The sequence below is a fragment of the Bubalus kerabau genome, chromosome 22 (genome assembly GCF_029407905.1).
Source record: "Bubalus kerabau isolate K-KA32 ecotype Philippines breed swamp buffalo chromosome 22, PCC_UOA_SB_1v2, whole genome shotgun sequence".
Taxonomy (NCBI): Eukaryota; Metazoa; Chordata; class Mammalia; order Artiodactyla; family Bovidae; genus Bubalus; species Bubalus kerabau.
This window is the reverse complement of record NC_073645.1, coordinates 24,802,507-24,828,738: the sequence shown is the minus strand read 5'-3', so window position 1 is coordinate 24,828,738 and position 26,232 is coordinate 24,802,507. Positions and strand designations below refer to the sequence as shown.

General features: G+C 36.2%; 1 protein-coding gene across 16 annotated transcripts in view; it reads right to left on the bottom strand.

Annotated features, from left to right (window-relative positions):
• The window catches only part of BTRC (beta-transducin repeat containing E3 ubiquitin protein ligase), a 169,363-nt gene that overhangs the window by 65,219 nt on the left and 77,912 nt on the right, over positions 1-26,232 (bottom strand). For 8 of the 16 annotated variants that reach the window (XM_055560941.1, XM_055560942.1, XM_055560944.1 and 5 more), the window contains one exon: positions 10,053-10,130. The exons of 3 other annotated variants lie outside the window; for them this stretch is intronic. In XM_055560941.1, the coding sequence (XP_055416916.1) occupies positions 10,053-10,130 (78 nt within the window). Of the gene's footprint in view, positions 1-3,393; positions 3,482-6,046; positions 6,235-10,052; positions 10,131-20,099; positions 20,149-26,232 lie in introns of those variants that run through there. 5 more of the 16 variants (XM_055560948.1, XM_055560951.1, XM_055560955.1 and 2 more) reach the window with 4 other exon arrangements.

Here is a 26,232-nt window from a genome sequence, read left to right as displayed (position 1 = left end):
GACTACATTTGTTCAGCCAACTGATTTCTGACAAAGGCACCCATGTAATTCAATGGAGGAAAGGAAAGTCTTTTCAGCAATGGTTCCAAAACAAGTGAATAAAAAACTATGGGGATTGTACAACACAGGGAATATAGCCAATATTTTATAGTAAATATAAATGTAGTATAACCTTTAAAAACTGTGAGTCACTATACTGTACACCTGTAACTTATTATAGTATGGTATGAAATACATCAACTATATTTTAATAAAAATATAAATAATAATTAAACAAATACTAAAATGACTAGCCAAGCAAACAAATCAGAAAGTAAGTACACTAAAATGTTAATAATAAACTGAAGGAAGAAATAAACTATCTTAATAATTTTCAGTCCAAAATAAAGTATGGGAAAATAATGAGCCTCAAACTTTATTTCACAGCACACTTAAGAATTAATTTGAAATGGGCCAGAATTCAAGGTAAAAGCTGAATTTTATAAAGTTTCTAGAGTAAAATCTAGAAGGTAAGGGTTAACTGACTGAACTTCATTCAAAAATCAGAAACTTCTCATCAAAAACACACCATGAATAAACAGGCAAGATACAGATTGTGAGAAGATATTCAGAACACATATCTGACAAAGGTCTGTTATCTATAACTAAGATAGACAAAAAAGATCTTCATGACCCAGATAATCACGATGGTTTGAACCTAGAGCCAGACATCCTGGAATGCGAAGTCAAGTGGGCCTAAGAAGCATCACTACAAACAAAGCTAGAGGAGATGATGGAATTCCAGTTGAACTATTTCAAATCCTAAAAGATGATGCTATGAAAATGCAGCACTCAATATGCCAGCAAATTTGGAAAACTCAGCAGTGGCCACAGGACTGGAAAAGGTCAGTTTTCACTCCAATCCCAAAGAAAGGCAATGACAAAGAATGCTCAACTGCTACTGCTGCTAAGTCGCTTCAGTTGTGTCCAACTCTGTGCGACCCCATAGACGGCAGCCCACCAGACTCCTGTCCCTGGGATTCTCCAGGCAAGAATACTGGAGTGGGTTGCCATTTCCTTCTCCAATGCGTCAAAGTGAAAGCGAAGTCGCTCAGTCATGTCCGACTCTTCGCGACCCCACAGACTGTAACCTAATCAAGCTCCTCCGTCCATGGGACTTCCCAGGCAAGAGTACTGGAATGGGTTGCCATTGCCTTTTCTGAAGAATGCTCAAACTACAGCACAATAGCATTAATCTCACACGCTAGCAAAGTAATGCTCAAAATTCTCCAAGCCAGCTTCAACAGTACGTGAACCATGAACTTTCAGATGTTCAAGTTGGTTTTAGAAAAGGCAGAGGAACCAGAGATCAAATTGCCAACACCCGCTGGATCATTGAAAAAGCAAGAGAATTCCAGAAAAACATCTATTTCTGCTTTATTGACTATGCCAAAGCTTTTGACTGTGTGGATCATAACAAACTGTGAAAAATTCTTAAAGAGATGGGAATACCAGACCACCTGACCTGCCTCTTGAGAAACCTATACGCAGATCAGGAAGCAAGTTAGAACTGGACATGGAACAAGAGACTGGATCCAATACGGAAAGGAGTGCGTCAAGGCTGTATACTGTCGCCCTGCTTATTTAACTTATATGCAGAGTACATCATGAGAAACACTGGGCTGGATGAAGCACAAGCTGGAATCAAGATTGCAGGGGGAAACATCAATAACCTCAGATATGCAGATGACACCACACTTATGGCAGAAAGCGAAGAAGAACTAAAGAGCCTCTTGATGAAAGTGAAAGAGGAGAGTGAAAAAGCTGGCTTAAAGCTCAATGTTCAGAAAACTAATATCATGGCATCTGGTCCCATCACTTCATGGCAAATAGATGGGGAAATGATGCAAACAGTGACAGATTTTATTCTTGGGGGGTCCAAAATCACTGCAGATGGCGACTGCAGCCATGAAATTAAAAGACGTTTACTCCTTGGAAGGAAAGTTATGACCAACCTAGATGGCATATTAAAAAGCAGAGACATTACTTTGCCAACAAAGGTCCATCTAGTTAAGGTTATGGTTTTTCCAGTAGTAACGTATAGATGTGAGAGTTGGACTATAAAGAAAGCTGAGCAGTGAAGAACTGATGCTTTTGAACTGTGGTGTTGGATAAGACTCTTGAGAGTCCCTGACTGCAAGGAGATCCAACCAGACCATCCTAAAGGAAATCATTCCTGAATATTCATTGGAAGGATTGATGTTGAAGCTGAAACTCCAATATTTTGGCCACCTGATGCGAAGAACTGACTCATTGGAAAAGACCCTGAGTCTGTTTGAAGGCGGAGGAGAAGGGGACGACAGAGGATGAGATGGTTGGATCGCATCACCCACTCAATCAATGGACGTGAGTTTGAGCAAGCTCTGAGAGTTGGTGATGGACAGGGAGGCCTGGTGTGCTGCAGTCCGTGGGGTCGCAAAGAGTCAGACACAACTGAGCAACTGAAGACAGACAATGCAATTTGTTTAATGCAAAAAAACCCCCAGATACTTAACAAAAGAAAATATATTAATAGCCAATAAGTACATGAAAAAGTATTTAACACATGCTCACCAAAAAAGCTTAAAGGACATTCATAACAACTTCATTTTTAAAAAAATGAAAATAGCTCAAGTGTCTATCAAACAAAGGAAACAAAGTGTAGTATATTTATTCAATGGAATATATTGTACAGTAAAAGAGAATGAACAACTGGATAAACACAGCAGTATAGTGAATCTCATAAACATTATGCTGAGTGAGAGTGAGACCCCAACATGTATGATTCTATTACACACAATTCAAGCAAGGTGAAACTAATCTATGACAGGAAGCTGATCAATGTTTGATTCATTGTGGACAGGGAAACTGGTTGGAAAGGAGAATGAGGGAACTTTCCTGGGTAATGAAAATGTCCTATAGCTTGATTGGGGTGGTGGTTACATAGTTGAAAAGATGTCAAAAATTCAGTGACTTATGCAATTAATATATATGCAATTCACTGTATGAAACCTTTATTTCAATGAAAATATAAAAGTATGCAGTTAACATTTCGGGGATAAAGTACTAGAGGTTTGAACAGTTAATAAAAATGTTATTTTATTTTTCTGAAGGGAAAAAAAAAAGTCATGGCAGGTAGAAAACGAATTTTTCTCCAAAATTATTTTACCCTCAAAAATGAGTATAATACAACTTAGGGGAACATTAGTTAGATTCAGGAAACTTGTAGGAGTTTCCAGAGTAGGGATGTGCATGCATGCTAAGTCGCTTCAGTCATGTCTTACTCTATGCGGCCGTATGGATTGTAGCCTGAGAGATTCCTTTGTCCATGGGATTCTCCAGGCAAGAATACTGGAGTGGGTTGCTATGCCCTACCTTCAGGGAATCTTCCCGACCCAGGGATTGAACCCGTGTCTCTTAAGTCTCCTTCACTGGCAGGCAGGTTCTTTACCACTAGCGCGACCTGGGAAGCCCAAGGATATATACAGGTTTTATTTTCTAGACATTTCATCTGTAAAATGGGTATATGATCTTCTTTTTCTCCAAAGGAAGTCACCTAGATTAGTGAACTAAAACGGGTCAGAGTCCTTAGATCAGTATGAAACAAAAAGGCCAAATAATCAAATATTTTACTTTCAGTATTTTACTATTGTAAGACTCCTTTCAGCTAAAATACACTAGTGAGTATAACAGCCACAGGCAAGATAGGTTCTATCTCCACACAACATCTGAAAAGGTAGCGTCATTGCTAAACCAGAGGCAGAGAGCTTTGCGTTGGAGTACTTTAATACGTTTTTATATAGCATATAAAGCACATAAGCATAAACCAGTAAGATGCCTTGCTGAAAACTACCTGCTTTGTAAAAGCAGGCTGTAATTCTGAACAAGTTTTCAATTTTCACACTGCTGCTAGGGTAAAACATTTTAAAGAGTTTAATTTTTTACAATGGATTCAATGACATAGGATTATCTAACAAAGTAATGGCTAATCAATAGAAGGTTTAGTTGTCAGGTGAAACATATAACACACTAAAAGGGATTGATTGCCAGACTTCTCCTTATTTACTAGAAGGTATATATTTAAAATGACACAAACTTGTTACCAGGCTGCATTTTTTTAACCTTGCAAAAAGCTGCTTAAGAAATCTGTTCAGCAGCCCTATAGCAAAACAAGATATACTATAATGAAAATGGCTAGTGACTGGGGGGTGGGAAGGAGTATACAGGGACCTTCAGATATATATATAGAAATATATATATATAGAGTAGAAAAAGCAAACTAAAAGCAACATCTAGGAAAGGTGAAACTGAACTTTAAAAATGCCACAATGATGCTATCAAATCTCATTCAATAGATGCAAAGCTGTATCTGATCTCATTCCATGTTGCTCTTATGGTAGATTTTTTTTTTTAAGGACTCATGCAACTGGGTACAATAGCCCCTCCTACCTTTTTAATGGTACATCCAGATTAAGCACTGAACACAAAATGAATTGGGCCCATATGGACTTCAACCAGCATATAAACTGTTTCCTTTATAATTTATTCACAGTATCTTATGTCTCTATATGAAAATACACTTTTTATGGTCATTGCAACCCAGGAGTTCAATAATATTTTTTCTACTAAGTCAGTGATTACACAATTTATCAAAGAATGATTACACTGAAATAAAAATAAAACAAAACGCCAACCCCCTATACGGTCTTCCTTCCTCAAAGTAATTTTAAGACTGCTGATTATTAAATTGCTTCTTTTTGAAAACGGGTTTTTGTAGCAAGACACAAATTGCAAAAGCCATGTTTAAAAAACAAAAAAGTTATTAGACTCTAAAGGATTCAGCCAAACTAGGAAGTTAAATAAACAAATCACTTCATCAGACTTGGAAAGATCACTTTTGTCTTACTTAAGAGACCTACATTAATTACCTTTAAGGTCTTTTACACGGATTATTTAAAAGAAGTACAATTTATTTATTTATTTCAAATGAGGTGCTTCTTCTGAAGTATTAAATAATGTCTACAAATGCAAAAGCATTTTTATAAATAGGTAATTAAAACAGATGACTAAAATTAAGTCAAGCTGCAAAACATTACCCAGGATGCACTATGTTTTTGTGTTGTTGTGTTTTGTTTTTTTTTAATAAACATCTCAGGCAATTTTTTTCCATCCGAAGCCCAAAGCATTTCAGGAGAAAAAAAAAGAAGTAGGAATTTCATAGGGGAAAAAACATACATATATAATGAAATAATGCCAAACCCCAAACTAAAGTATTTACAAGATAGTCCCTGAAGCACAGTTTGTCATATTGCAATTACACCTTGCCTACTGCCAAGCCAAAGTGCTTACTCTTTCCACTAGGGGGAGAAATATCTTAACACAAAGCAACGGCAGATATGGAATGGGTTTTCTTGAGCAATTATCAGAACAAAGCTCCCTTGGCTGTGTGTACCTTCTAATTACTCAATACAATTAAAATGACTAACCTAAAACAAATAGGAAAAAAAACCTGCCAGCCTGATATGGGGGACTTCATTAAACCTTTCCCCCTCATCAATCAAATCAGAAAGAAGGGAATGCCATTACATATTATACAAACACTACAGAGCTATTAAAGGAAGTAAATTCAGTGAGTTTCTCTCTTTTTTTTATAAAGGAAGTGGCTCTCTTGAAAAAGAAATGTCGTGGTATTTACCCATCTGGATGCTGCTTGAAAACAAATTGTCCTCCTAAGAGCAGAAATACAGTATGTTTTCTCTCAGTTCACTGGCTTATGAATGACTTTTTGTTGTTGTTGTTGTTTTGTTCAAACACATGATAATGTCATTTTCTGTGTCAGTGATATGCTTGTTCCTCCTACTCATCCAACTGTATAAAGGAGCTATGCCAATCAGACCTCCATTCTTACACTGGATTGTTTTAAGTTCTTTACCGCTGGTTTCTGTGCATCTACTCCAAGTTAATGTTTAGAACAGCATAGGAATTTAGGAGAGGGGTGGGGTGGTAGGAAAGGAAAACAGCTACTTACTCCTTCTAAAAGGCTTATGCAGTTCCTTTTATAAGGCCCAGTCATTAACAGAAGATGACAACAGAGTCATTTTTCTTCAGCTGACAATTGCAACATTTTTCCAGCAGCATGCAAGGTGTTGAAAACCTGGCAGCTGTTACCTCCTGGGATGAAGATACTTTTTTATCCTCCCTTGACAGTTTAACTCAGTGGGTCAGCACCTTTAAAGACTGCAAAGTATCCTTGAAGAGGATGGAAGCTTGAATTACTGCTCCCTCCCTAATCAATGTAAACCCTCACTGCAGGTGAAGCCTCCATCTATAGAGGTGCATGGGGGAGGAAAATGTAATGCCCTGAGCCAGATGGTTTTTATCTTGTTTTTAAAGAATAAAGGAACAAGCTAACAAGGGAGACAGCTACTTTGTTAGCTTCTTGGCCTCTCTCATGGCTTTGCATCCCCAGGGTTCCAGCTACACAAGAGAAAGAATACAGAAAAACGTAAACACTTAAAGAAATATAACTAGAGGGCTGGCATCATGCTGCTTTCAAAGAGTTGAGACGGCTCTACTCAATGCTTTATTTATCACTACCCACGTTCTCAGGATGGTAAGTGGACACATACACAAAGGGAATGGGGGATGGGGGAGGGATTAGACTGAGGTCACAATTTACTCAATTACAGAGAAAGGCAGGGTTGACAGATCCTATTAGCACCAATGTGAAGCTAAGAAGGAGTATGCATGTTGTAAGCTATGTTTTCAAAAAGTAATGAGTACTTTCATGTATCCTCTCAGGCCTTTGGCCTTGTTTGCAGATATGAGTACTATGAACACAGTTGCTAAGGTTTTCTGGGCTTCACATTCTAGGAATAAAAGTAAAAAGAAAATTGTAGCTACTCTGTATAACTTTTAAATAAAAGTTTACATTTAAAATAACAAGAGGTCAGAAGATTATTCAGAAATTTAGAAAATTAAAAGAATAATTACATTCCCCCCCCCCCCCCCCCCACCTCCCAGCTCTACTGCCTTCTGATGTTGGATATAAAATGGAAAAGCAGGTATACAAAACAACTTGGTGACACAGGGAGTAATGTCTTCTGACTTTCTCTTTCAATATTTTTTCTGCTAATGTCTTTCTCAAGTCTTAGAATTATGGTTATGGTAACCTCATAATACAAGTCAGGGAGTGTTCTTTTCTACTCTGTTTTCTATTTTGGTGTTATTTATTCCTTAAATGTTTGATAGAGTTCACCAGAAAACTATGTGGGCCTTTTGATAATTCAGTTTTTTCAAAAGACACAGCGCTCTTCAAATTTTGTTTCATCTTATTTTGGTATCAGTAAGTTGTGTTTTTCAAGGAATTGGTCCATATCATCAAAGATGCCAAATTTTTGGTATAAAGCTATTTATAATATTCCCTTTTACCTTTTTAATTGAAGAACTGTAGTGATAATACTTCTTTCAGTTCCTCTAACAGTTAAATAATTCTAAATTAACAGGCGTGTTCATATCCTATCAGCAATGACTAAACTATACTTTAGAATATATAAGCTCTAAAATTAGTTTAAAACAACACTAAATTTATTAGAACATAACAGTATTTTAAAATCAGTGGTTAAAGAGTGGTAAACCCCATTAGAAATAGTATGCAAAAGAATGTCAAGTTAAGGGACTAGGCCACATGATGCAAATCCTGCTTATATACACCTGAGGTAAAAGGCAGCTCTGACATCTTTTTATCTATATAACTTGACTAAAGGTGGAGTAGGGAGAGCAAATGGCATTTCATTATTGTCCTATGCATAGAGAAAAGAGGGTGTTTAAACAGCTTCTATACTATACCCTACATTAAAAAACTCAGTGATGGGGTAATCAAGTTCAGAGTAGTCCTGGACAGCTGCCCTGTGACCCGCTTGTATTGACCCCTGTTATTCATCACTCATCCCTAAGATTGAGAGGGCAAGCTCCTAGGGAGTGACCACCACAATAGACAGACACAAGCCAACAGTAATCTGGTTCCAGCAAAAAACCAGATGGCACTGCAATAAATTTACAAATCTGCATTCATGGGGCTGTTAAAACACCCAGAAGCTAAAAGACTCTGAGGGCCCCAGGAGGATCTCTTACTTCCCCATTTCTAAAGGCCATTTCTCTTTCCAAGAACACTGAGTTCATGCTCTTCACAAAGAGAATAGAGATAAAACCCTTTACAAAGAAAGAAGGGGGGAAAGCCTCATGACCTAATTAATCTCCAGAGCTTGGATCTCAACACTGAATGACAGATATTAGAAAAATAATTTTGGAGTACTAGGAGGATAAAAACAAACCTAAAAAACGGTTGTTAAATTAAAGCAGATGGGGTAAAGAGAACCTGCTAAAAAAGCAATGAAAAAAAAACATTAATTTTTTTTCAAACACTGCACAAAACAGATCTTGCAAGTAGAAAATGATTCAATAATGTATGCATTTATTTTTTAAATGAATCAGATTAGTCCCATGTGTGACCTGCTGGTCCATCTGTATGTGCTGGACTTAATAGGCACGATTCTCTCTCTTGCTTCAGTTTGAAGTATGAGAGAGATAAATTTAGTTTAATTTTCAACAGATCAGCCTATCCATTTTCCAAATGGACCATCTGGATCAGCCTATTAAAATTAATTTATAACTTTGCAGAGTGAAAATTCGTTTGTTAGCTTAAATAAAGTTGCCAAAACTTTTTGTCATGTCATTGTTTTCTGACAGTTGTTTCTGTATAGTGGGCAGAGTGTTTCCACTTCCAAATTTATCTTATTCAGTTTCATCCTATATATTTAGATTTATAGATCAGGTGTTTATCTCCAAGAGTTAACGCTCTAATTAAACAATATCAATGCCTGATGATCATCTGGCTATTTACCAAAGCTTCCTGAACTGATTCAATTCTACTTACAATTATTTTTATAAAAAAATTTTGCATCCAAAATTGTTTTAACATAAATAAAAGAATGATGTGTCACAATTTCAAATACTTTTCCCCTAAATTTACACTGTCTACAGATTAGAGGTGTAGAGGGCTGAAGTAAAAATGCTTTGGCAACACTTAGATCTTTCAAATCACTGACCTGCTAATTAAACAAGTCATCAAATCTTTCTCGGCCTCCATTTTCTTCATCTATAAACTGGAAATCATATCTAGCAACTTTACACGGTTCTTGTGAGGGTTAAGTAAAATTAAGTATCAGGTTCACAGTGGGCACGCAACAAATATTCAATCTCTTCTTTTTCTTAGAATAATGCCATAGATGCAAGTAAATTAAAATTATTTTTACTACTGCTGGTGCTCATCTACTCCAATTTTATATTTAAAATAAATATTTGTGCATACCTATTCTTTGGCAACACTATAAGAACTTGTTTTTGCTGCCAGTGGGAGATGGAAGATGTTAGAGGTTGCTACAGGCAGTGAGAAGAACCAATTTTTTGACCAAATGTTTTTTAACATTTTAGTTTTTAAAAACAGAGCACCACAGAATTGAACTTTCAAAGAATGTATTACCTTTGAGGAGTCGGGGCACTGTGGTGAGTAAAAATTATTTTAAAGTTGTCATTAATATTGGCCTTTACTTCCAGAAAAAGCAAACAAATTTGCTCAGACTTTAGGAGCTAACTTAATTACCGGTAGATCCCTTTTGGTTTTTATTATTTTTTAGCGTATGAAGAATCTTAATAAAAAAGTAAGGTTTAAACTATCTACTATCTGCATTTAAGATACATTTCAAGTTATTTTTCCCTGAATAAGAAAACTTTCCTTTGATTTTGTTTTCACTACGTGTAAACAAATGACTGCCCTGTACTTGTACAACTAGGATATTTTTTAAATGACTGGGAAAACAATGTTAACTGATTGAAATTGATGGCTTGAGAGCCAGACCAACTTCAGAGTATTCTTAATTTAAGCTCCAGTACTTAACAAATGTCAAATTGAGGGTTTCCTGTCTTTTGTTTTGTTGTTGGTAGCTTTTTATTTTAAGTAAGACTGAATTTCATACCTGTCTAAGTGAATTCTTCTCTGGTATTATCTTCCTAGGGGGTTCGCCATTATTACAGTCTTCTCTCTCTGAGGAATTCTGTGAAAGAAAGTAAGCTTTAATTCAGTTCTCATTATCTTCAATCTTATTCTGTGGGAGTAAACTGAATTACATTTCTAATTCTGTAAGCTAGAATACCGTGTATATTTATGTATTTGTTCATATGAAGATTTATATACATATAGACATACACTTATGTAAAGGAAAACATATGCCCATGTATATAAATAAATGTATGTAGGGACCTAGGTGGGAAAGTATTTCATCTATATTTAAGCACTGCCCAGCAGATCATATTCATTATAAGTCTAGTTTATCGTTCTTTAGAAATGCAGGCTGGCACTGGACACAAAAAAGCTCCAGAGGGTAAAGCATCTGCCTGCAATCCCGGAGACCTGGGTTTTATCCCTGGGTCAGGAAGATCCCCTGGAAAAGGAAATGGCAACCCACTCTAGTACTCTTGTCTGGAAAATTCCATGGATGGAGAAGCCTGGTAGGCTACAGTCCATGGGGTTGCAAAGAGTCGGACACGACTGGGTGACTTCACTCGTACTTAGCTGATAACAACTTAAGCCAGGATTACTGCCTCCTCTTAATTAGTTTTAAACCATAGTAAAGTTTGATTAATCCAAGTTCTCAAAGTCAGATCCTAAAAAAAATTTAGTTATTTCTCTTCCTCTCTTCTCAGATTTGATTTAATTAAAAATAGTGCTTAGTTAGCTCAAAGCAATAAAATTTAATCCGAGTTTAACAGTTAAAATCCACTCTTGCCACTATAAACTCAAATAGCAGTTAGAAGACCCTAAAATGTCAATGAGATGTTTAATACTTAAAAAGAGGGAAATAATAATTCAGTTAGAAGCAAGTTCAGAGTTCTAAATATCAACAGAGTAAAAAGGCAACCCATAAAATGGGGGGAAGATTGCAAATTATTTATTTGATAAGGAATTAACATCCAGAATATAGACAGATGTTGTAAAAACTCAACAACAAAAAACAGAACCACCTGATTCAAAAGTGGATGAAGGACTTGAATAGACATTTACCCAAGAATATATACAAATGGTCAACAAGCACATGAAAGGATGTTCAGTATCACTACTCATTACATAAATGAACAGCAAAACTACAAGGTACCACACATTCATTAGGTAGGCTACTATCAAAAACAAACAAGCAAAAAAATCAGGTATTGATGAGGCTGTTGAAAAACTGGAACTTTCGTGCATCTTTGGGGGGGATGTAAAATGGTATATCTGCTATGGGAAACAGTATGGTTTCTCAAAGAATTAAAAAAGGAATTACTACATGATCCAACAATTCCATCTCTGAATACATACTCAAAAGAACTGAAAGGGGAGTCTTAAAGAGATATTTGTACATCTGTGTTTGTGGCAGCATTACCCACAACAGCTAAAACATGGAAGCAATGCAAGTGTATGCTGATGGATGAATGGTTAAGTAAAATGCAGTATATACTTAAAATGGAATAATATTCAGACTTAAAAAGGAAGGAAATTCTGACACATACCACAAAATTGTTGAATCTTTAAGACATTATACTAAGTGAAATAAGCTAGTCATAAAAAGATAAATACAGTATGATTCCACTGACATAACACACTTAAGAGTATTCAAAATCATACATACAGAAGGTAGAATGTTGGTTACCAGGGCTATGAGAAGGAAGGAATGAGGAATTATTGTTCAATGGGTAGAGTTTCAGTTTAACCAGATGAAAAGAGTTATGGAGATGAATGGGGGTGATGGTTGCACAACATTATGAATGTATTTAATATCACTGAACTCTATACTTTTAAAATGGTTAAGATGATAAATTTTATGTGTATTTTACCACATTAAAAAACAACTGAAAAAAATCTGGTAATCAACACATGTAAATCACTATCTGCAAGGCAAAATACAGAAAACTGAAATACACACTATTTGGGCTCTATTTTCCACAATTACATGTATGAGTGTGTGCTAAGTCACTTCAGTCGTGTCTGACTGTTTGCGACCCTGTGGACATAGCCCACCTGGCTCCTCTGTCCATGGGATTCTCCAGACAAGAATACTGGAGTGGGTTGCCATGCTCTCATCCAATTACGTGTGTAATGTTAGTATTTTAGAAAGTGCAGCTGATTTACTCATTATGTTACATATATTCACCATATTCTTTCTGAGGAGTTACTTTCAGATCCAAAAATTATATCCAACATGAGTTTATCTGAAAAATTTCATAGAAGTATGAAATTGAATACAGGATCATAATGGTGTTTTAAACTTAGATAGTATACATTTTTTGCATTTTGTATCAAGAGGCCCTCTATGGCTAACATTTGTGTGCCTTCTGTGTCACACCTTGATAGGCCAGCACACTAAGGTGTTCCTTCTGGCCAGAAATCTCTCATGAGTTTTAACTTGATATTTTACATTTGTAATGATCACTTTACATTAAAGGTCCCTAAAATCAATACAAAGAAAAAGAAAAAAATGTTATGTTACAAGCTAGGGATAGAGGCTCAATAACTTCAGAATTCTAACTGCTTTTACTCTCCAATACAAATGAACTGTATTCAATTAAGCCAGTATTCAATTTTAAACTTATAATCTGTTAAGTAACTACTTCCCAGTCCATGAAGTTACACACCCTCCTTTAAATAAAATACCATTTCAGATCACCTAAACCTGTTTAATTCAACGTAAGGTCCTATATTTCAAAATTAATTGTTTTTTTTTTTAAATGTCATCATAATAAAGTTGGAAGCTTAATTACTTTCTGGTGAAAGTCTGTTATACTGAAGATATTATAAATCACATTTTTACTCTACATGTGCTTTGGATGAAACAAAATTGATGGCAAACTCTCTACACTAAATTACATAGCAAAAAAAACTGTGATCTTAACCTAATGCGATGAGTCAGTTCAGTTCAGTTGCTCAGTTGTGTCTGTCCCTGTGAGACCCCACAGACTGCAGGACGCCAGGCTTCCCTGTCCATCAGTGAAGCCATCCAACCATCTCATCCTTTGTCGTTCCCTTTTCCTCCTGCCTTCAATCTTTCCCAGCGTCAGGGTTTTTTCCAATGAGTCAGTTCTTCAAATCAGGTGGCCAAAGTGTTGGAGCTTCAGCTTCAGCATCAGTCCTTCCAATGGATATTCAGGACTGATTTCCTTTAGGATTGACTGGTTGGATCTCCTTGCAGTCCAAGGGACTCCCAAAAGTACTGTCCAACACCACAGTTCAAAAGCATCAATTCTTCGGTGCTCAGTGGCTATCTAGCCCAAATCAGCAATTTTCTTCCTCCTGACCCTCTATTTTTTTCTGATTTAGATGGGAAACTATTGAGTGAGCATTATAAGAATGTCTAAGGTATTAAAAGATAAAGGGAGCTAAAGGATGATTACTACCTTAGAGCAGAACACAGAGCTGAAGAGGAGCTCCTTTCCCTTCTCCATCCCATCAGGGCAAAGGATATATATATTATTTATTTTGTTGTCTAAAAAAAAAGGTAACTTTAACATTAACAAGCAAGAAAAGGAGAAAAACACTGTTACAGCTAGTTCTTTTTTAGATAGTTTAATAACCCAACATTTTTTGCTCTTTTTCCTGACTTCTTTTAATCATTTTTTACTTTTACTGGACCATCCACCATGAGAAAACAAATCAATTGAATTCAATCAATTCAAAAAATTCAATTATGTTGTTGCTTAAAACAGAGGTAGTGACATTAAACAGTCATGTTATCAGGAGCAAGGAGTAAGGTACCCTCCTCAGACTGAAGAGGAGAGCCAGAAAGCCAGTGAATAAGAAATTAATAGCTCTACAGTCTTGAGGATGGCCGGGAATGATTAAACAGCCAACATACCTGATAGTCACCTTGGTGGTTCTTGAAGACTGTGCTCTCCAACATCACCCAGTTCAGTAGCACAGTTATTCCTTGTATCTTTAACTATGATCTATTCCAATAAGCAATATTCACAACTGCCCTTGGTCATATCAAGCTAAATTATGTCCAATTCTAAATTATGTCCAAGTCTAAATTATGTCCAATCAAGCTAAATTAAGTTCTACTTATAGGTAACTAAAAGATGTGGGTAAGACTCATCATACAAATTCAGTTCAGCTCAGTTCAGTCGCTCAGTCGTGTCCGACTCTTCGACCCCATGAATCGCAGCATGCCAGGCCTCCCTGTCCATCACCAACTCCTGGAGTTTACCCAAACTCATGTCCATCGAGTTGATGATGCCATCCAGCCATCTCATCCTCTGTCATCCCCTTCTCCTCCTGCCCCCAATCCCTCCCAGCATCAGGGTCTTTTCCAATGAGTTAACTCTTTGCATGAGGTGGCCAAAGTATTGGAGTTTCAGCTTCAGCATCAGTCCTTCCAATGAACACCCAGGACTGATCTCCTTTAGGATGGACTGGTTGGATCTCCTTGCAGTCCAAGGGACTCGCAAGAGTCTTCTCCAACACCACAGTTCAAAAGCATCAATTCTTCAGTGCTCAGCTTTCTTCACAGTCCAACTCTCACCTTGCCCAAAACATATAACCTCAATCTGCTCATGAGAAACAACAGACTAGCTGGAATTGAGGGAAATCTTAGAAAATTTCTAGTCTGTACCTAACAAAAAAGTGTCAAGGTCATAAAATACAAAGGAAGACTAAGGAACTGTTACAGGTTAAAGAAAACTAAACAGACAAAACTGAATGCAGCCTGTGATCTGAAGTTATTTGGTGGGGGGAGGAGCTGAAACAAAATTGATGGTAAACTCCCCTGCACTGAATTATATAGTGAAAAATAAGTGATCTGAGCCTAATGGGGTAAGGACTGTCGAGCCCATATCCACAATTTTCTTCTCCACCCTTTACTTCATTTGTTCTTGATAGGCAATTATTGAGTAGGCATTATGACATAAGGTTTGTATAAAGAACAATATCAGAATTATTGGAAAAATTTGAAACAAGTCTATAGATGAACTAATAACATCATATCAATGTTAATTTCCTGATTGTTTCTCTACTTTTAAAATTAACATGTGGAAAAACAAATTTTTTTTGGTGTATAGTTCTATTGAGTTTTGAGAAAACCATAAAGTTATATAACCACCACCACAATCAAGATGTAAAGCAGTTACATTACCTTCCAAATTCTCCTTGATATAGTCAACTCCTTTACCTAGGGATCACTGATTTATTTTTTGTCTCAATAATTCTGTCTTTTCTAAGGCGTCATACAATGAATCATATAGTATGTAATTTTTGGAGTCTGTCTTCTCATCTAACATAAAAAATACATTCATTTGTGAGATTCATTTGTGTTCTTTCGTATTTCAGCAGTTCTTTCCTTTTTATTGGCAAGTAGTAGCACTGTATGGATGTACCAAAGTCTATTTATACATTCAACTTCCTGACTTCGACAGTCTGTACTAGGGTTATTATTTTTTTTTTAACTGAAGTATAGTTGATTTACAGTGTTTCAGCAAAGTGATTCAGCTATACATTTGTATTTACTCTTTTTCAGATTCTTTTCCATTACAAGTTATTAAAAGATATTAACTATAGTTCCTTGTGCTATATAGTAGGTCCTTATGTTTATCTATTTTATATATGGTAGTAGTGTAAATCCCAAATTCCAAATTTACCCCTCCCCCCTCTCCCCCTTGGTAACCCTAGGTTAGGTTTGTTTTCTATGTCTGTGAGTTTATTATTGTCTTGTAAATAAGTTCATTTGCGTCATTTGTACTGTGGTTGTGGTTATTTAAAAGAATGTCCTTGGTCTTAGAAACATACAATGAAAATATTTAGGGGTAAAAGGACATGTGTCTGCAACTAACTTTAAAAGAGCTCAGAAAAAGTAATAAATAAATTGATGTTAATATATACATGTGCATGCTAAGTTGTTTCAGTCGTGTCTGACTCTTTGGAACCCTATGGACTGTAGCCTGCTAAGTTCCTCTGTCCATGGGATTCAGCAGGCAAGTATATTGGAGTGAGCTGCCATGCCGTCCTCCAGGGGATCTTCCCGACTCAGGGATTGAACCTGCACCTCCTGCATTGCAGGCAAATTCTTTGCTACTGAGCCATCGGGAAGCCCGTTAATATATATGTGTATGCCTGCAATGGACTGCAAGGAGATCCAACCAGTCCATCCTAAAAGAGATCAGTCCTGGGTGTTCATTGGAAGGACTGATGTTGAAGCTGAAACTCCAATACTTTGGCCACCTGATGCAGAGAGCTGACTCATTTGAAAAAACCCTGATGCTGGGAAAGATTGAAGGCAGGAGGAGAAGGGGACGACAGAAGAGGAGATGGATGGCATCACCAACACAATGGACATGGGTTTGGGTGGACTCCGGGAGTTGGTGATGGACAGGGAGGCCTGGCTTGCTGAGGTTCATGGGGTCACAAAGAGTCAGACACGACTGAGCGACTGAATTGAACTGAACTGAACTGATTGCCTGAAATGTGGGAGACCTGGGTTCAATCCCTGGGTCGGGAAGATCCCCTGGAGAAGGGGTTACCCACTCCAGTATGCCTGGAAAATTTCATGGACTGTATAGTCCATGGGGTCGCAAAGAGTCAGACACGACTGAGTGACTTTCACTTCACTTCACTTTATGTATAAATAGAGATCAAGCAAATGTGTTGACATATGGAAATCTATGTAGAGTATAAGGGGATTTTATTTATTTATTTTTTACTATTCTTTTAACTTTTCTGAACATCTGAAATTATGTCAAAATAAAAATTAACCAAACAGATGAAATCCAGAAGAAAATGTTAATAAATGGAAAAACAGAAGTCAGATAAATGAAAAATAAACTGAGGGAAAAAATTTCCTTCAATAAAAATAAAAGTTGTATTTTACCACTTAAGCTTGAGCCAACTAGAAAACCTGACTGCTCAAAACAACTCATTCACAACACTCAGATGGAACATTTCATTATAATAAATTATTTGCATAATATATGTGTAGTCCTGGAGTAACAACAGTGTATAAATATTAGCATTAAAATATTTCTACTACATAACTTGTTACCTTTTATATTAACTTGAATATTTATGCCTTAACCCAGCATTCACTAGTTTAGAATTTTTAAGGGCAGAATAAAAGCCTCACTGACAACTTTGAACTTAACTTCAAACTGGAAGCATTAGAGTTATAACAGCTGCAGACATGCAGACTTGGTAACAGAAATGGTAGGTAAAACAGACTTGGTAGGTAAAAGTCAAATGAAATACTACTAAAGCTCATGTGTTAGATCTCAGGGATGTTATGTATTTTGGATAAAATGTTTCCAGAAGTAACCTGGAGGTGAATAAAAAAGAAAAAAGGAATCACATTAAAAAAAAACTGTCTCAAAATCAACATATCCAAATTTAAAGCACTCTTTACCATCCTCACCCATTTTAGGCTAGCTCTTTCCTTCTCAACTTTCTATCCCAGACTTAAATCCTCAGAGTCAATTTTTACTCATCCCTCCCATCCCCACCTTTTCTTTTTTTTTTCTTTAAATAGATTGAAGCCAATTTTAGGTCTTCAATTTTTCCTTTGAGTCATGTATTTTAATAGATCTAACCTTAGTTTTGCATTTTACTCTAGTCTGGACCACCAATACCTCTTATCAGTGTTACTACTGTTGAGATCGCCTTCTGGCCTCCTTGCCTAAATCTGTATCTGCTCCATTTCATATACTACTGTCGGAATCGTTGTTCTAAAAAGACTACTCCTCTGCTAAAAACCTTTTATGACTCTCTGTCATCTACAGGATAAACCCAAACTTCTTAGTACAGATAGCATACACAATTAGGCCAATTTCCATTAAAGTCTCCTGCACCATTTACATGTTATTTATCATTCTTCAAAATAAGAAAAGCACTAGAATTAGCACTTTACTTCTATTTGGAAACACTGTTTTATTTCTCTATTATATCTCCATATGAACAGGCTTCCACCCCAGCCTTGCAGTGTAGGTTTCTTCGGGGCAGGGCCAGTTGCTTTTTCCCCTTCACTTTCCAGTAGTTGTTGTTCAGCTGCTAAGTCATATCTGACTCTTAGTGACTCCGTGGATGTCAGGCTCCCCTGTCCTTCACTATCTCCCGGAATTTGCTCAGATTCATGTCTGTTGAGTCAGTGATGCTAGTCTAAACATCTCATCCTCTGCCACCCTCTTCTCCTTTGCCTTCAATCTTTCCCACAAAGCTTGAGAGCATAATATGAGTTTTTAAATGTTTATTAGATTGAGTACTATTGCCAAATTAATCTTTCTTAATCACCACTAATTTTTTCTTCAAAAATTTATAGTGGCTCTTTGTTTCTATGAAATCAAATATGAAGTTCTAGGCCTGGTTTTCAAGATCTTCCAGAATTTTCTGCTACATTATATCAAGTTATTTCCCTCAACGTACTTTTTTTTTTCTGCCCTAGTTAAGCAAGTCTCTTCATAGTCTCATAAACATGATTTGGTCTTGAAATTTCCAAGCTAGAAGGATCTTTATTAACGCTAGTCTAGAATTATAAACACAATTACTTAATCAATTCAAGTCCTACCCATTCTTAAAATGAGTTTCAACTTCTTCTCCTCTAAGAAAGTATACAACTATTCCATCTTATCTTACTGGAAATTTCTTAACATTTTTATTTGGTCCACACAGTTGGGCACTTAAATAGATGAATGTTTGTATCTACTCTCAAGTACTCAATAAGACTGAAAGCTTACTGGACAGTCTTTGTGGTTCCCTCTACCTCCCAACACATTACATAATATACAGATAATAAAGTCTTAAGAAATAATTGAAACCCTACACCCACACCATCCAGATAGCTTTAAAAATGGTTTCCACAGCAGAGAAACTTCAAAGTGAGAGCCAGCTACAGTCTTATCATTCTACCAATTTAATGCCAGTATAATTTACAGGAGGAGACTGTAAGCCCCTGCTCTAAATAAAGTTTTATTGAAACTTGCTGCTGCTGCTGCTGCTGCTAAGTCGCTTTAGTCATGTCCGACTCTGTGTGACCCCACAGACGGCAGCCCACCAGGCTCCCCCGTCCCTGGGATTCTCCAGGCAAGAACACTGGAGTGGGGTGCCATTTCCTTCTCCAATGCATGAAAGTGAAAAGTCAAAGTGAAGTCGCTCAGTTGTGTCTGACTCTTAGTGACCCCATGGACTACCTACCAGGCTCCTCTGTCCATGGGATTTTCCAGGCAAGAGTACTGGAGTGGGGTGCCATTGCCTTCTCCGTTATTGAAACTTAGCCATCCTCATTTATTACCATTTATCTGTGGCTGCTTTTACACTGCAATGGCAGAGGTGGGTAGTCAGGACAGAGATCCTATGGACTACAAAACCTCAAATGTTTATTATCTGGTCCTTTACAAATAAAGTTTGCCAACCCTTCATTAAGAAGGAAAAGTTCTTCGGTTGGTAAAGCATTCCTAGCTTTTCAGAGGTTTATGGATGGAGCAATATTCTCCACTACCTAGTAAGTGGCTTATTTACTGTTTTCAGTTATCTATTCGAACACACAACTCCTGATGACATGGATAATTAAGAGTTGATTATATAATCAAATAAAAAACTAAACTAATTTACACAGTGATGAAAAGTCAAGCCACTCATAATGACTCATAATAATCTTTGAGTAAGCATCTTGCTCAAGGTTGGATGGTGCAACAGCCTAAGCCTGTTTGAAAAGACATCTGCTATAAATAAAATAACCAGCTCTAAAACTAGAAGTAATGTTTTCCACCTATGCCACAACTCTTCACTGGGATAATTAAATGGTCTCTGTAGCCAGGAAAAACTGTATCATTTTAGCAAAGCACGCAAATTGTGGTGAATTAAAACTCTGATTTTGAATCAGTTGTTTATCATTATGTAAAATGACAACCCATGTGAAGAGAAAAATCTTGAGGCCAATTTCTATAGCTAGTTGCAAACATCATATTATGCATGGGCTTGATCTGTAAATCAGTAATTGGATTAATATTTTTCTCATTACCTTATTATATGATTCGGAGCTAATTATAACCTCCAAAAACATATATGACCTGCAATTTTCAAAAATAGGAACAATTATTCTTCTGCAAGTTTAAAAGGTGAGTTAGTTACATGGATAAAAATCTTTCAAACTATTCAATGAAAGGTGACAAAAAAGGTGTGTCTGGGGGTGGGGGGAGTAGTGTGTATATTGTGTGTTTAAACAAATTTTAATTAATTCTTCTAGGATACAATGGAGAAAACTTAGGTCAAGTTCAGAAGTTGAAGAATACTATTCTAGGATCAGTTTTAGGGAGGGCCTCAACTGTCCTCATAAGATAATATTCTCTGGCATGTTCTCACACACATTGCTTCTCCAGCATGTTTATCATTTGACATATTCTATTAAACCACAGCCACCTCAAAGCCTCCCTATATTGCTCAACTTCAACATGATCCACCAGTTAAAGTTTCCCAGAAGTGATATTTTCTAGTAATACACCAATCCAAGCACAGTATTAGGAACTGGATGGAATGGAAAGCACTCTCGGGGGCAACCAAACACAGAACTTCCATTAGTACCACCTTACTCCCTGTGACAAAAGTCCAAAAGACACCAAGTAGGTTTTCCCCTCTGCTACACTGTCCAACACTAATTATAAAACACAGATGCAGCCTTTCTCAAAATGCAAAGGGATTGTGTATATTTGCAAAGAACAACTATTTTTTTATGCTTCCAAATTCTTAATCCTGTTTGGAGCTGTCAGTGGGGGTTAATGGAAGCCTTGGATAGGAGAATTCCAATCTGGTTGGCAGATGGATAGGTTGGTTATAGCTGCATAACTATGTCTTGCCTGCAGGCACAATTCAAAACACTGTTAAAGCAATATAAAGTCTCTGTCAAGCTGAACCATTTGGATCAGTGGCAAGGAGAAATAATAATAAAAAAGAAGTTCATTTCTGGGCCTTGTGCATTTATGCTACTATGCAGAAACTGATTAATTGTCATAGTGTGCTGGTCTTCTATACCTCAGATTTCTACTTCTGGAGTAGATTTTGCATGCTAATATAATCATTCTCCCTCTTGAGACATTAGCAAATAATCAAATGAAAAACAGGATCATAATTTACTGAGATTCAAGCAATTCTCTATGCAAATTTGACTTGTTATTGCTGCTGCCTCGTTAATCTGAATGCCTTTGACAAACTCCTTTGATTTATGAACTCGTGACAACTCCAATGTGTATATATTTTGCTAGATTGACATTATCATTAAGAGTGGGTGGACTGAGCTCACATGAATGGCTGATTTTATTCGCTGGTGTCTGCTGCTCAACAGCTGAGCATCTCCTCCTCACAAAGCCCCTGAGCGTCAGGCTCTTCCCATCTTCCCATCCATTCATCATCTCGATGTTAATTGGCCCAGGCTTTAAGCAAATTTTCAACACGATTTAAAGGCACGATGACACTGATTACTGACCCTCTGCCATACGGTGCCTATTGATTAACCTGACAGAGATGATGAGCTTGAGGGAAACTAGGTGTGTGGGTACCTCAAGGGGAAAAATATATTGTCTATGCAGGCAAACACTTGTCATTACCTCACAAGCTAGAATTTGCACAGCTCACATTCTTAAAACACACTACTGCTTCAACACCTACAGCTAATGCAAAAAGTGCTTTCTGTATTCAGATGTTACAGATATGTCATGTCAAAGCACATGACACAGTCAGTATTTAGAAGAACTCCTCAGATAGATGGCTGCCTTTCAACCAATTATGCTTGTGCTGGCTGATATATGTATTTTAGGTAAAATGCAAAGAAAGGGCCGGGTAGTCTGGCAATGCTGTATCATATGAGAAATGAATTAGAACAGGGAAACAAACTAGGTTCTTGAAAACAGATAGATAGAGGAAGGAGAAAAGGAAGGAGTAAACTGTCCGCGGCCATTCCACCACTACTACAATAAGCTGCCATTCTATCGCTGTTACAATGTGAGGTACTCTTAAAAAGGAAGAGAATAACCACCTGATTTTACAAATTTTATTTTCCGTTCTTTAAATACTGCTACCTGATTCCAACCATCAAACAATCTCTGGCACAGAAATTACCAAGAACTGAATATTTTAAAATAAAACTAAATAATATTTAAGTCTAATAAACATACCCCTTAAATTCTTGCTTGCCCATTTTCAACAACTGCTGCACAAACTGCTGTACTTAGGGAAAGTGTGCAGGATTATTTCAAGTTAAGCTTCATGAGAAAACTAAATGCTTCACTATTTGAGAAAAATATTAAAGTTCATAATTAATAGTTACTGAGCACACACATTAAAAACCAAAAAAGATCTGTTTAAAGATACACAAATTTACAAAAGCAAAGTCATGCCACACTATCAGGGATCAGACAAAAACCACCTTTAGATAGGGAAAGTTCTTATTTAAAACAAAGCTAACAAAATATGTTGCCTCTGGCCACACACATCACCTTGTTTACTTACGAGTCCTGGAGGGACAGCCAATATATAATTTAAACACGGAGATTTTGGAGCAGTTCTAACAGTTATTTCAAAGCTAAAATAATAGAAAACTGAACAACAGCCCGGCTGTAGTCCTATTACAGTGACATGGGCTGTTAATGTAAGAGATCAAATGTTTTTCAAGTCAAACAGCATTGGTGCCTGTTATACTGGAACATGCAGCTTTTACTCCCTAAAAGCCTGCCTCCTGCTCTTTTAAGATAAACAAGCTCAACTAAGCACTGAGATACTCTGATAAGAAGGATGGAAGAGAGAGCTGCACCAGGGAGTGACAAGGCAAGGAGATGAAGGAGCAGAGCTGCTTTTGTTAACTTTCAAGTTACAGAATGTATCATAATACAGCATTTTAATATTTCACCATTAAAAGAATAGCTAGTATAGGAGGAGAGGTTTCTATCAATAAATGAGAAACAGGAAAAAAAAAAAAAAAAAAACAGAACAGTCCTGTTGTGAACAGGAGAGATATTACACAGCTGTCTGAACACATTCAGCTTTGTGACTTCTTAATCAAAGGTTTGAACGTTAACTTAGCAATAACTATGAGTACTATATAAAAGAGTCTGTAATTATGTTAATATGCTCCACATCAGAAGCAATAGTCCATTTAAACTCTAAAGGATTTTTTGACTCTAAAGGCCTGTTTTAAAAACAAACAGAAAAACTTCATACCTTGCCTTTTCAAGTAAATTTTTTATACTTTATTCTGCTTAACATGCAGTCACCAAACCACGTCTATTTCTAACAATGTGGCTTAATATTTTTAAAATCCCAATAGGCCTGCAAAGGGTGCATTTATATACTACTGCAACCAAGACGACTATCATTTGTTCAGAAAAAAATGAGTTTCATGCATATGTTTTTACTGTTTAAAACACAATGAAAAGGTACAGAGTAGCTAAACAAGTACAGTAAAATGAAAAAAAATTCAGCAGGGGTATTTGGCATAGAAAGGCATATAATAAAAATAATAATAATAAAAAAAAACAACCCCACCTATCATGGTGAACAAAAGTATCAACAGTTTAATTTACTTCTCTTACTTTTAAACCTACATGAATCTGAAAGAATTTTTTTTTCTTTTCAAGATAGAACCTTTATGCCTATATGTTTAGGACAGATCCTTTCACACCACAATTTTCTTTGCTGCCATATTTACACAACATTTCATCCAGAGACCCTATGCATATACTTTTGTGTGAATTAAGAGGCAAACATTTGCTTCTACTAATAAGGACATCTGGTTATTTTTGTAACTCAAGGACATCTGCATTCTGCAGATCTTTCTGATTTCTCAAAATGGGATTGAGAACTATAGAACCCTTACGATGTATGCCAAAATCCTTCTCTCTGCAAAGTTATTTCTGTCATTCCTGTTCCTGAGTTTTTTTCCTGCTAAATGACTTTCATCACCTTGGATGTCTTCCCTGCTTTAGTATATTCTCATTTTATTACAATTCAACAATATTGTAAAAGAAATTTAGGGATCCTTTAAAGTTGATAAACTGTAATATCCCCAAATGTCTATCCATTTTGGAGTGAAAATAAAACCATCCCAAGTAAATAAGTAAATTTGTGGAAACCACAATGGGCTAGGTTAAGATTTATATTTAGGTGTATATTTCTATTGTGCATTGTCCCTTATTTAATCACTCTTTTTTCCCTTATTATTAAGAAATTATTATTCTGTGGGTTTGTTATGTTGTGGGCTTTTCCACTAATTATACGAAGTCTTAATGAATGTTCAGGTCTTTAAAATTACAAATATCATCTCCACTCATTGACTTATATAGATTTCTGGTTTCCAACGGTGAATAACATGGTTCAGCACAGGTCCTGAAGGGTATGCCTTAAAGAATAGAAACTTACCAATAAGAAATCAAACATCACATTTTGCTTTATAGCCCCTGCTTTCCTCTTAAAATGCCAAGTAGACAAACTATACTCCTTATTTGGATACTTGAGTTTAAGCTCTAACTTTTGTTTTAACTGTAAATTCTGCTTTTCATTTTCTGCTCATCTCCATTACAGGAATATATATATATACACACACATATATTAATATATAATGAGGAAAAATGTTTTTAAACAGAAAAAAACTAATATAATTTACAACAACTACCTTCTTACAGGTCTTTAACCAGACACCAAGGCAGTATTGGCCTAAAGGATTTAAAATTTAAGTGAGAAGGCTTCTATTTCTGAAGGGTCAAAGGTTATAAACATCAATTCATGTCCTCAGTTTTTTGTTAATATTACCAACAACAAAATAAAAAGCTGATTAACCTGGAGTGAGTACATGATAAATTTGGGAAGATAGCAAATTTTACTACCCCAGGGACAAACACATATATATATTGTTGAGTTGTTGTTGTTAGTGTTGTTGTTTTAAACAATGCTCTTTGATGTCTAACAAAATTTTAAAGATTTTTCTTTTTCTCCAATAGAAAAGTATTCCTATAACAATGCAAAATGTTCTCTACTTAAAGGATATGGTTATATGTTATTCTAACAAAATTATTTTCTCTTAAGCCTATGGAATGTTAGAGAATGGGAAAAAAAAAAAAATAAGTCAGAAACATTCATCTAAATGTTCCAGAATTATTCTGTCTTGGATCAGCATCTAAATTTTAAAAATCAGATAATCACTTAAGCATGATTTTTTTTAATTGAAGAGCAGTTGACTTACAATGTTGTTAGTCTCACAGTACAGCAAAGTTCTTCAGATACAGCTATAGACATATAAATACACATACATATAAATGTACATATATATTCTCAGATTATTTTCCATATAGTTTATTATAAGGTATTAGATATAGTTCCCTGTGCTATATACAGTAGATCCTTGTCATTTATCTATTTTATATATAGTAGTGTGTATCTGTTGATCCTGAACTCCCAATTTATCACCACCACCCTTTCCCTTTTGGTAACTATGAGTTTCTTTCTATATCAGTAAGTCTACTTCTCTTTCACAAATAAGCTCATTTGTATCTATTTTTTTTTTTTTTTTAGATTTCACATATAAGCACTATTATTTAATTGAATAAATAATGATTAACTGATTCAGACCAGGCTAATTTAATCAATGGTCTCTTAAATCTGTTATTAGTATTGTCAATGGTATTTTGTTGAGCTATGGAATGAAAAAATCACCAGAACTTCGGAGTTTTGTAATGAATAATTGATTTGACCAATACTAAACATTAGTTTTAATACTACAGTACTTGTTCTTGTAGTACAGAACCAGTACTACTCTGTAAACCATCATATTCTGTATACTGAATACCATCATAGCCAACTTTGGTATTAAAGTTTGCTTGCCACAATTGCCCTTTGTGGAAACCAATGTAACTCATGCTCCTGCAGACAAGGAAGGAACAACAGACTCCAAAACCAGCTGCTGATCACTGACTGCAATACAAAGAATATTCTGGGCAGTGATTGGTAAAGAAAGCACAGCTATTTCTAAATCCCGGTAGCTCCCAGAATCTCTTTTCCTTTTGAGTGGTATAGTCTGCAAGCACTGACTGGTGGGTCATTCGACCCATGGGGGCCTGGAAAGGTTTCAGGAATAACAGAGGTCATGTAATTGCCAAAAGAGCATTAGCTAC